A 12,649-nucleotide genomic window follows, 5' to 3' on the forward strand; every position below is an offset into this window, starting at 1 on the left:
ACCCGACCTTATGATGAAAACCTGCTATAATATAGTACTATTATAATTCGTACATTTCACACATTTTTAGAAAATCAAATAACATATTTAATTAATCGATCGAGCAAAGGTTGATTATCATAATTAAGGTCCAAGTTTCTCGATTTGCATATTATGAGTTATTTTAGAATTTAAAAGACACATGTTTGTTAGTCGTTACATAAATGTATTAACACAGTTTATTTCCAAAAATAATCGAATAGAGAACTGATGATATTATTGTTATTTATTGATGGTATTCATCAGTTCATTGTAGTTGGTTATATCAATTATTGGTGATTTTGCTATCTATGTATATTTGAATTACTAAATGTCTTATAAGCAATTATTTTAATTATAAAATGTCAGGGATGTTTGCGTAAAAGATAAACTACACAGTATTATATCGCGTATTTCTCTGGGGAGTGTGTGTGTTTGAGAATAATCTAATCCAGTTCATATATGTCAAATTATCCATGTTCTGAAAAGCGTATTAGTTTATTTGCAAATGTGTGTATCGGTATATGATTACCCGTGTTTACAACACAACATTGAAGTATCTCTTAGATCACGTACTAATTATAGAAGAATCTCTCTAAATGGAGTCTGTAATAGACGGTGTTGACAAATGCCTACCCTAAAATTACTTGCGAGTATTGAATATACCAAAAAAATGCTGGAGTTCCATAACTAACAGTCAGTTATCTATATAAAAATGTACCTATATATTTTAAAGAGAAAACAATGTTGGCTTCATCATGTTGTACATTTGATACACAAATTAATTTATGTTCACGGTGTGTTCAGTTACATGGACGGCTTGCAATTCGAATTGTAAGATAAAGCAATTTCCCGTAGCAAAAACAGTATTATAATATATTCATGCTCTAAAGGAAGTAATTATTAAGTATTTATACAAGGGGCCTCTCTACGTGGTGCATTGTCAGATTATAACACTCACACCCCTATATACCATGAATGGTCATTGGGGTGCCTTGATAGCAACGGTGTTGGAATTAAATTATTTGCCAAAAGCAATTGAGACATCCGGTTAATCTTTTCACATAATTTAAAAATGAAATATTGGCAAATAAAGGTCCCAATGGAGAGTTGTCTACTTGAAGGTCTTCACCTAATAATGAATTAATGTTGCTAAATATATAAACCCTGGAATATTGATTATCTTATTGTCCGCATGCAATTAATTGCGCTGTCAATTACTTATCAATGTGTAGGGATGGAATATGGCACCTGTTATCACATGACATAGAGTAACGTTAGTTAACAAACAGTATGGGTCAGTGGGATATGAGCAATCATCGTGCTCAACGTATCACTAAATTATTTGCACCCTTCTTATTAATAGCGGACTAGTAATGCATAACAATATTAATGAGTTGCTATTGCATTAGGAATGCGCACATCAAATGGCGTCAGTCAAAATAATTACTGTCACATTTACATGTTAATAACCATATTACAATATTGATGAAAAAACACATTCTTGAACTGAATGATGCGCAGTTGTAGTTGTAGTTGTAGTTGCGCATGAAACACTGAACCAGAGAATACTTAAATGTTTATCCATAAATATTGTTTATATTAAAATTAAAATATACTTCTTCGAAAATTATTGCGCGATGGTGTGTATATGTGTATAATGACACTAAAACGTGGTGTTTATTTAGGTGTGTAAATGGCTGCACCGTCACTTGAAGTGCGGGGTGATACAGGTTGTAGTGTGATAGCTAAATTGAAATTTCATATAGATTCATCTGCTATATAAACAGTTCTAGGCTTGTCAGGTCATGACATGTCAGGACATTAGGAGCATTGAGGAGTCGTAGCTGGGTGTCCTGGGATGTAGCTCACACGATACTTGAATCGAATTAGAACTGTAAATGTACAGGAAATGTGTTACTCGATACTGCGCTATTATCGCGACAATACTGCAACACAAACACATGTAGAAAATGTTATCCCCTTAGTAGTTCCAAGGCACTTATCCGAGGTGTGGGTGAATCATCTTCCAGTGCTCAGCTACGGTGCAATTCAGCAGTTACCGACCACAGCCACACATCTACAGCCACAATGATAGCTGTGTTATAATGTATATTTATAAATTCGTGATTGGTTAGGCCTATGAAGAATAAAATAGTTACATTTCATTCAGCTATTACGCTTGTAAGTCAATGATACAGCCACAGTCCCTCTCAAGAGGGGCCGTGGCCGTGGCAACCAAACAGTGCAGGTTTAATTATTTACTTTTGGGTCATTATGTGTAATAATAGTTTTACGAAATAACATATCACACACAGGAAAGTGTGAACATGCTCATTTAGGTAGTATTCTAATCTACATCTAGATCAATATATTGTTGTAGTCATGGTAACATGACCAATGTGTTATACTGAAGCGTTATTGAAATTGGTTCCACATTTAAACGAATTAACTAATTAATATATAGGATTAAAGATTGATATCAATCGACTTGGATATTTAAAGTGAATAGTTTTGTTGCATTTTGTACTTAACGTATTAACTCCAATTAACATGACCCAGGATTGTTTTGTGAAATGTTATTCCTTAATATCACGGTCTTTGTTACACTTATTAGTTTAACTAAATTACAAATCATTGTATGTTTTACTGTGTGGTTTTCACCGGAATAAGGTTTAATTTAAATCTCCATACGCGTCGTAGTTCTTCACTTTTACTGCATCATCAAGGGTGTCATTCATGTGACGCGTTTTACGACTCCCTAGGGTGAGAAAGCACCACATTGTATAGCTATGGACAAATGAGTTCATGGCATATGAAAGACCTACCCCGACGTGTTAAACTGTTATATGTAAATGAGTTAGGTGCGAAGACGACACGCTTGAATCACGGGAAGTCATATACGGAGTGTGTGCGAGGATAGAGAGATCGTTTTGAGGCGAGGCTCCATTCATTATAATTCGGGGATTATAGATTTACACAGTTACAAGGAGTGAATATTCTCATACAATGGTGAGTGGTTTCTTGTCATTCGCGCCAGGGGCATGTTAAGCTAATGAATACAACCAATAATGTGGGCAGGTATCCTCATATGCATGTAGCATATTCTCTTACAGTGGACTTTACTCTAGCATGCAAGGCAAGTATCAGACTCTTTCTGTCTATTTTGGATGCCGATACATGTTATTGGAATGTGTCTGTATATCATACTCCATTTGACAGGGTTATGTACACCAGTATATAATGTCCTTTGATAACCATCGCACTGATCGCACTGTTAAAGGTCGCTAATCTATTTACAACCTACAGGTTCTAACAAGTAATTTTGTTAGCGTTTTACTACAAAAATCATAAACAGGTATTTCACCTTGAAGCACCCGATGACCACGGATTAAAGTAGCAACATTGTTTGTATGACAATGAAGTAACCCCGAATCTCTGACAGGAATGTAGTAATTTTTTAGTAAAACGTCTTGATAAAGCGTTGTGTTTTGACAAAGGCTATTGGTCACAATGACGTACCGTTATCGACCTCTTGAAAAGAAGCTCGTAAAATGTCACAATTCTCGATAGGGATTAATTCCCCTTCTTTTATGAAATGTTTACGTCGTACATTATACTGTATTTCAGTTGAGCAATTCATTCATTTTATACGCCAACGAATATTATTTAAATTAGGGCCCATGGCATGTAGTCGTATTATCATCAACGCCATAACTTTTATGTATATGTGTTTCACTATCATCCACGGTGTCGTTATTGTGACATGACCTATGAGTCCCTTCGAGACCAGGCGTCTCACGTGACGTCGTGTTTTACACCTGAATGCAAAATAGTTGGACAATTTTGCAAGGAATCGTAAAAACAATTCGCGGTGTCAAGTCATATACTCTCAAGGGGAGGGAATATTGTCGAATACTAAAACAATTAAAGGCAATCGAGCGTGACACTTTATGCATACGCGCTTGACATAGGTCAATGCGTCGTGTCTACGGCAGATCAATATTCCATAAAGTTATAAGGTTGTTTTTAAAACACTCAACAAACAAGGAGTTACTTGACGAGGGAAACGGGGCAGGTGATATGTCGGGCCGGGGCCATTGATCGCAACAATCAATAAACACCGTTCACATTAAATCATGAGTGCTTAGCAGACATTACAATGACGAGTCTCTCTGTGACTTATACTATTTATTTGTTATTGGCACAGTAAGATGTTATTCATTCGGAGTTGATTTTAAAATCGTAGTACGAGTGTCTGCTTTTGCGACAGTACTAGCAAAAATGTTATAAATTCGTCGTAATATCGGTACATGTCACGTTGACACCATAATATGTTTTAAATTCGTCGTAATATCGGTACATGTCACGTTGACACCATAATATGTTATACATTCGTCGTAATATCGGTACATGTCACGTTGACACCATAATATGTTATAAATTCGTCGTAATATCGGTACATGTCACGTTGACACCATAATATGTTATAAATTCGTCGTAATATCGGTACATGTCACGTTGACACCATAATATGTTATAAATTCGTCGTAATATCGGTACATGTCACGTTGACACCATAATATGTTATAAATTCGTCGTAATATCGGTACATGTCACGTTGACACCATAATATGTTATAAATTCGTCGTAATATCGGTACATGTCACGTTGACACCATAATATGTTATAAATTCGTCGTAATATCGGTACATGTCACGTTGACACCATAATATGTTATAAATTCGTCGTAATATCGGTACATGTCACGTTGACACCATAATATGTTATAAATTCGTCGTAATATCGGTACATGTCACGTTGACACCATAATATGTTATACATTCGTCGTAATATCGGTACATGTCACGTTGACACCATAATATGTTATAAATTCGTCGTAATATCGGTACATGTCACGTTGACACCATAATATGTTATAAATTCGTCGTAATATCGGTACATGTCACGTTGACACCATAATATGTTATAAATTCGTCGTAATATCGGTACATGTCACGTTGACACCATAATATGTTATAAATTCGCCGTAATATCGGTACATGTCACGTTGACACCATAATATGTTATTCATAATAGATGACGCTACATGACGCGAAATTCGTTACGTAACAGTACATCACATCCGCTCTCCTTTAACTAAATATTATATTTGTTCGTAGGCCGAAGAGGTGTCCGAAGAACAGTTGAAAGGTATGTGTAACCAAAGCAGTGTATTATATGGGATACAAATCAATATGTATTGTGTGAAAATTGTAATACATGTGTAAGAGACAAGAGAAATGTGAATTCACTTGTCATGTTATATTTCCAACCACAATGATAATCTTTCACCAGGAACGTTGCATACACTAACTCGGGCTAAGTGAATATACTAAAACCAGTGATGGAAAAATGAAAAGTTTTAACGTGTGCTATACTTTGATTGTAACAAGTACATTTACCCTGTAAATTTAAAACATAACAGCCATTTTGTATTGTTTTTAAAGCCGGGGAACGATTAAACATATAATTTCTGAAACGAAAAAATCTATGCATGTGTTTCTAAATAAAATGGTATTTTACAGTTTTGGTTATACATGTTATACAACTATACATCAGAAGGTGAGCAGGCTATGTGCTCTTTGTACTTTTGTAACATCATTTGAATACAAAAAACAGTCCCGCGAGATTTTGTATCCTCACGCGTAGTCTATGACCCGTATTGATTGTTTATGGGCTTGATGGTCATTAGTTAGTGTACACATCGTGTTTAACGTTTTTTTTCGTATTATTTAATATTATTGGTAGATGTCGCCAATAATGATTTGTTATCAGGATTATGAATTCTATTAGGAATTGTACAGTTGTTACTACTGTCTCTACTACTATTAATAGTAGTAAATCTAAGATAAATATCGTTATTTATTACATTTGTACTGCAGTTTATTTTGATTCGTCCCTGAAATCAAAATCGGTATTTCCACACCCCATATGCAAATGAGGTCTGAGAGCAAACAATGTAGTCCCATCAGGAGTACCGTTTTTCTAAACATAATGGTACTTTTAGGCAGTCACGTATTTTGACTAAAACTAATTTGCATATCATCCATGCAATAACGTTTTTGGTATTTTCACGGTCGATATGCCAATGAACATGGTATTTCCATTGGCTACCGAACTATTTTTATTTTGTAAACACCGTTTACACTCGAGATGCGGTGTATTCTGCTGTACTTTCACTCGCTTCGCTCGTGAAAGTATGGCCGCAGGATACACCCCTTCACTCGTGAAAATAACTTCCATACGCAACGAAAGTCACGGGAAGAGTGTGGAGTTCTGTCATATTACGCGCCTGGCTAATATTTTTATTTCTCCGAGAATTGTCTACATCTTTTGTCCATCATCTTATCTCGCCATATGTGTGTTTATGTACAATAGGCCGATATCTGTAATGAAAGTGTTGTTAATTAGGCCATATAATTACACAGCCATGTTTTATGAAAGAAACCCATAAGTGGATGAAAATAACATTTTCACACACATGTATTATTAATATTGCTAGTATTAGATGACGTCATGTCGTGTGCTAGCCATTAGTAACACCGTGTGGTGTGCATACGTTTGGTGTTGTCATCTCATCTACTTGGATATCGACTTGTGGTGTACTAGTATTGTATACAGTTATGTTATATACACATTATATGCGGCCATGTCGTGTACAAGCATTGGATGACGTCATGTCGTGTACAGGCATCATATGACGTCATGTCGTGTGCTGCGTTGGATGACGTCACGTCGTGTGCTGTCGTTGGATGTGTTTATGTGACGTACTACTATTTGATACTGTCACACGCAAGGCAACTAGCGTTATACATTTTCCTATATATGAATCCGCACTTTTTATGTTTGTCGGTATGTCATGAATATATTGCGTATTGGTTTTCGTGGTACGGGCTTAACAATTAATTGTTTTGTTTTAACAAATCGTTTAGTGTATGTGCTCTTCCCTTTCCAATGTAAATCCAGAAAGAACGCTTAATGTGAAATGTGGGTCATACCAAGAAACAAAAATGCTGACAAGATAGTACGAAATTACTGTATACGGTACATCACTCACATCATGGTTACCATATCACATTTGATGACATAAAGAAAATAAGATAATATTTTATGTTCATATTGAATACAGCTTTTTGTTACCACTATTTGACAACTGTTCTGCTGTATAAGAGGCAGTATGGAAATTAGTTGCACTTAACCTGAACCAATCCCATAATGCACCAAGATAAATCATTATGTCTATGGGCATACTTTGTTTTCACTGAAGTGTAATATTAAAAATAATGAGCAACTAAATATAAACACTAAATAATACCATGCAATTAATTGATTAATTTCGTGTGAACATTTTTTCTAGTTTAAGAAATTGTTAGTTTGCCAATCATCTTTTAATACTGGAAAGTTAATACGTCTGATTATGCTAATGGCATTGTGTTTGCATTAATACGTAATAAAGTATTCGGCTATATTCTTCCCCATGGCATGTATGCATCGCTGACAGCTACCATTGTGTTGATTGTTCTATAAATAAATATCAAGCTACTCCATGCATACCATATCAAGTGTAAAGAAAACACAGAGTTTTGCATAATACTACCTGAATCCAGTCGGTACCCGAGCATACATACAGCGGATAGAGGCACGTGCAAAGACTATGCAATGTATAAGACAAGACTCTTTCATTAGTTGTCTCGACCATGTCATGTTTTCTCGCAATGGAGTGTTTACATAACACTCATAACTTAATAAGTTTATGTAGTATATACACCTGAGATAAAAGGAATCATTTGACAGGGATTTTGTATTCACATTGCATTTCATGGCGGTACTTATACACCAAGTACTAGAGATGTTCAGTAACGATGACTTAAGAGATCTTAGGGTCTAGGTCTAGTAGTCATAACAGTATAATGCTATTTTTGTGTCAATTGTACAGAGCGCATTAATTATTAGGGATAGCGATTCTACGACGTCTCGTGGGGATACCGCGTATATTACACATGCAATTGTAAGTTGGTTTAATAGTTGTGCACTTGTAGGCTAATTTGATTGAATTAATTCCTTTGGGAAGTTAGATTAATTCGCAGACATCATCATTATATTTTCCCTGCATGTATATTATTATTAAGGGCTTAAATAGTTTTAACCTCACAATGCACTTTAAACTTGTCTGCACTTTTCTATTTGACTACCGAGTGTTTCATTTTTATTTACAGAATTCAGGGAAGCATTTGCATTGTTTGACAAAGATGGGGACGGTACCATAACAACTAAAGAATTGGGGACCGTCATGCGGTCATTAGGTCAAAACCCAACAGAGGCTGAGCTCCAAGATATGATTAACGAAGTCGATGCTGATGGTAAGAAGACTCGGCAGATTATACTTTACTATCCAAATAATCGCCAAAGTCTTTAATACATACAACGTCCACTCGCAAATGAATAATGAATCATGTATTTACCAAGTTATGCATTTAAGTCCTCAAATCTGTATTATTTACACTCTGGACTTCCACTTGCTTGGTAAACTTACGTTGAGTGTCATGTACCATTCGGCTTCCACTTGCTTTGTAAAGTCATGATGAATGTCATCTACCAATGGACTTCCTCTTGCTGGGTACAGTCTTGTACAGTGTCATCTACCACTGGGATTCCCCTTGTTTTGTACAGTCATAGAGAGTGTCGTCTGTTGATGAAGTTCGACTTGCTGGGTACAGTCTTGTAGACTTCCGTCTACAACTAGGCTTCGACTTGATGGGTACAGTCTTGTAGAGTTCCGTCTAACACTAGGCTACCACTTGCTGGGTATAGTCTTGTAAAGTTCCGTCTGCAACTAGGCTTCCACTTGCTGGGTACAGTCTTGTAGAGTGTCATCTACCACTGGGATTCCCCTTGTTTTGTACAGTCATAGAGAGTGTCGTCTGTTAATGAAGTTCCACTTGCTGGGTACAGTCTTGTAGAGTTCCGTCTATAACTAGGCTTCCACTTGCTGGGTATAGTCTTGTAGAGTTCCGTCTAACACTAGGCTTCCACTTGCTGGGTACAGTCTTGTAGAGTTCCGTCTAACACTAGGCTTCCACTTGCTGGGTACAGTCTTGTAGAGTTCCGTCTAACACTAGGTTTCCACTTGCTGGGTACAGTCTTGTAGAGTTCCGTCTAACACTAGCCTTTCACTTGCTGGGTACAGTCTTGTCGAGTTCCGTCTACAACTAGGATTCCACTTGCTGGGTACAGTCTTGTAGAGTTCCGTCTAACAATAGCCTTCCACTTGCTGGGTACAGTCTTGTAGAGTTCCGTCTAACACTAGCCTTCCACTTGCTGGGCGGAGTCATATTGAGGGTCATCAAACCACTTGACTGCATCTTAACTTTCCTAGTACAATAATACATTCACACCTGGGTATCTGTAAAGGGACCCTCCACATAACTACCCAGCATGTCTAGTGAGTTTATGACTCCCTACGTGGCTGTACCAAGCGTATGTAAGCCAAGGTTTTTTTAGTATCACCTATGCGGTGGTATTGTGGTCCTGTTGCCTGTAAATACTAGTCGTCTTTTTTATTTATTTATTTATTTATTTATTTATTTATTTATTTATTTATTTATTTATTTATTTATTTATTTATTTATTTATTTATTTATTTATTTATTTATTTATTTATTTATTTATTTATTTGTTTGTTTATTTGTTTATTTATTTATTTATTTATTTAAAATTGAAAATTACAGTCTACATGACTGTGTACAGCAAGTAAAAACATATATTAACGAAAATGTTTCTGTCGGATAACAGTGGAATCTTAACAAAAAAAGGTGATATATCAATACCATTTAATTATATCAATTTTAGGCAATGGCACAATAGATTTTCAAGAATTCAACGTCATGATGGCAAAGAAAATGAAAGAAACAGACCAAGAAGAGGAACTTCGAGAGGCGTTCCGGGTATTTGATAAAAACGGAGATGGGTTCATCAGCGCCGAGGAATTACGGCATGTCATGAAAAATTTAGGCGAAAAACTGACAGATGATGAGATTGAGGAAATGATCCGTGAGGCAGATGTCGATGGCGATGGGCAGGTCAATTATGAAGGTAGGTATGTCTATACTGTCTATACGTGACATACAGTGCACCGTTGCACGTACCGTGATGGTCTAGACATTTGAAGACACTAAATATTGAACTTAATTTGCGATATCAAAAAAATTAATTTATAATTAATAAATAATAATTATTTTTCTTGTTTTTATTCTATACAGAATTCGTAACAATGATGTCATCAAAGTGAGTGTCACGGAGACATAGATTATGAAGATCTTTGATCATTGCGTTTTTCAATAATTGATCACCTTTCTTCTAACGTTCACCTTTGATCCTATATAGTTATAATTATCACATTATACGCTTTGGTTGGATAAAAATTGTGCCACTTAATGCAGGTTTTATGGTCATCGCGAAACCATTGTTCTGATTGACAAACGGTGTACGTAGTGGATCAACTTTAATTGCTCATACATGCCTATAAGTCGTAACACTCAACGATATGTGCAAGCAAGCGCGTCAAAGCCAGCAACACTTTTGCTGGGTATTCACTCTATGTAGCTACATGCATGCTGTATTCTTACACAGTCATCTATGTATCTACCTATAGCTATGTGCTGTTTTCCCTCACCGTGTCTGTCCAACTATATTCGGACACTTGGTGGCGCTATGATACTTTATGTCAGTAAATAATCGAACATGCTAGCAAAACTATACTTTACTGACATTCACGTCAGTGTTTAATTGTCCCTGTGTACAGTGTTAATTATTGAACAGCGGACATATATGAATCTTTAATCTTATTATTATTATTTTAACACTAATATGTACTGCACTGTTACTGTGTTTTTATATTATGTAAATATGTGCTACTATATTCCGTGTTTCACCGTGACATGTATGCCAAGCATACACATTTTTCTTATCGGTAGCATTAATTAGTTTGTCTTGTCGCAAATTCACGACAGAGATAATTAAAAGTTAATATTTAAATGACAATCGTTCCTATAATTACTAGCTACTCAATACATAATTGTAACTTGTCATGTTCTGTAATAGTTTGCTATATTACGCCTATTTAGGTATTTTATTTTATTTTCGGGTAAATGTTTTTGAAATATGTGATTAAACATTGCTTTACTGTGTGTGGTCATATTGTTATTGCCTTTTGTGATACGTATATAATTAGACATTGAGGGTATGAATTGAATACTTAATTTCACTGGGCTGACATATACATCTCGAGTGGTGGTTGGCCATCATGATGGTCTTTCGTTTTGGCGTATATGTATGCAGCACAGTCCACCGAATAAATTAAACTTATTAAGTATTCTTTTGGAGAAAAATACACCATTCTACTAAATGCAGCCAGTGAACGAATACTACCAATACTATTAGTGAGTACTCTCATGTTGGTTAGATACAAAAATAGTCTAGTAAATAATAAATAAATAAAGTATGAATTACTACACATTCCCTGTATATGTGTATGAAGTATTCCCTAGCATTCATTCTATGCAGCTACATGTATGCTGTATACCTCACATACCTCTATGTAATTTATTATCCCTTTACACCCTTCTATGTAGCTACATGTGTGTTGTATACCCTCACAACCCTCTATGTGATTTAGTATTCCTTTACACCCTTCTATGTAGCTACATGTGTGCTGTATACCCTCACATCCCTCTATGTAATTTAGTATTACTTTACACCCTTCTATGTAGCTACATGTGTGCTGTATACCCTCACATCCCTCTATGTAATTTAGTATTACTTTACACCCTTCTATGTAGCTACATGTGTGCTGTATACACTCACATCCCTCTATGTAATTTAGTATTCTTTTACACCCTTCTATGTAGCTACATTTATGGTGTATACCCTCACATCCCTCTATGTAATTTAGTATTCCTTCACATACTTCTATATAGCTATATATGTGCTGAATACCCTCACATCCCTCTATATAATGTATTATCCCTTTACACCCTTCTATGTAGCTACATGTGTGCTGTATACCCTCACATTCCTCTATGTAATTTATTATCCCTTTACACCCTTCTATGTAGCTACATGTGTGCTGTATACCCTCACAACCCTCTATGTGATTTATTATCCCTTTACACCCTTCTATGTAGCTACATGTGTGCTGTATACCCTCACAACCCTCTATGTGATTTAGTATTCCTTTACACCCTTCTATGTAGCTACATGTGTGCTGTATACCCTCACATCCCTCTATGTAATTTAGTATTACTTTACACCCTTCTATGTAGCTACATGTGTGCTGTATACACTCACATCCCTCTATGTAATTTAGTATTCCTTCACATCCTTATATGTAGCTACATGTATGCTGTATACCCTCAAATCCCTCTATGTCATTTATTATTCATTTACACACTTCTATGTTGCTACGTGTATGCTGTATACCCTCACATCCCTCTATGTAATTTAGTATTCCTTCGCAACCTTCTATGTAGCTACATTTATGCTGTATACCCTCACATCCCTCTATGTAATT

The 12,649-nt window shown here is 35.8% G+C and overlaps 1 protein-coding gene across 2 annotated transcripts; it reads left to right on the forward strand.

Moving 5' to 3' along the window:
• The first annotated feature begins 2,927 nt into the window (after window positions 1–2,927).
• On the forward strand, window positions 2,928–10,497 carry LOC100371257 (calmodulin-like). 2 transcript variants are annotated; one of them, XM_002734044.4, is made up of 5 exons: window positions 2,928–3,030; window positions 5,202–5,232; window positions 8,298–8,441; window positions 9,931–10,173; window positions 10,341–10,487. In XM_002734044.4, the coding sequence occupies exons 1-5, from the start codon at window positions 3,028–3,030 to the stop codon at window positions 10,367–10,369; spliced, it is 450 nt and encodes a 149-aa protein (XP_002734090.1). In that variant the 5' UTR covers window positions 2,928–3,027; the 3' UTR covers window positions 10,370–10,487. The 2 variants fall into 2 exon arrangements, with proteins under 2 accessions (XP_002734090.1, XP_077864777.1); XM_078008651.2 differs by lacking the exon at window positions 2,928–3,030 and adding an exon at window positions 3,052–3,157 and having other exon boundaries at window positions 10,341–10,497.
• Window positions 10,498–12,649: the final 2,152 nt, after the last annotated feature.

The sequence above is a fragment of the Saccoglossus kowalevskii genome, chromosome 1 (assembly GCF_978046115.1).
Source record: "Saccoglossus kowalevskii chromosome 1, keSacKowa6.1, whole genome shotgun sequence".
Taxonomy (NCBI): domain Eukaryota; kingdom Metazoa; phylum Hemichordata; class Enteropneusta; family Harrimaniidae; genus Saccoglossus; species Saccoglossus kowalevskii.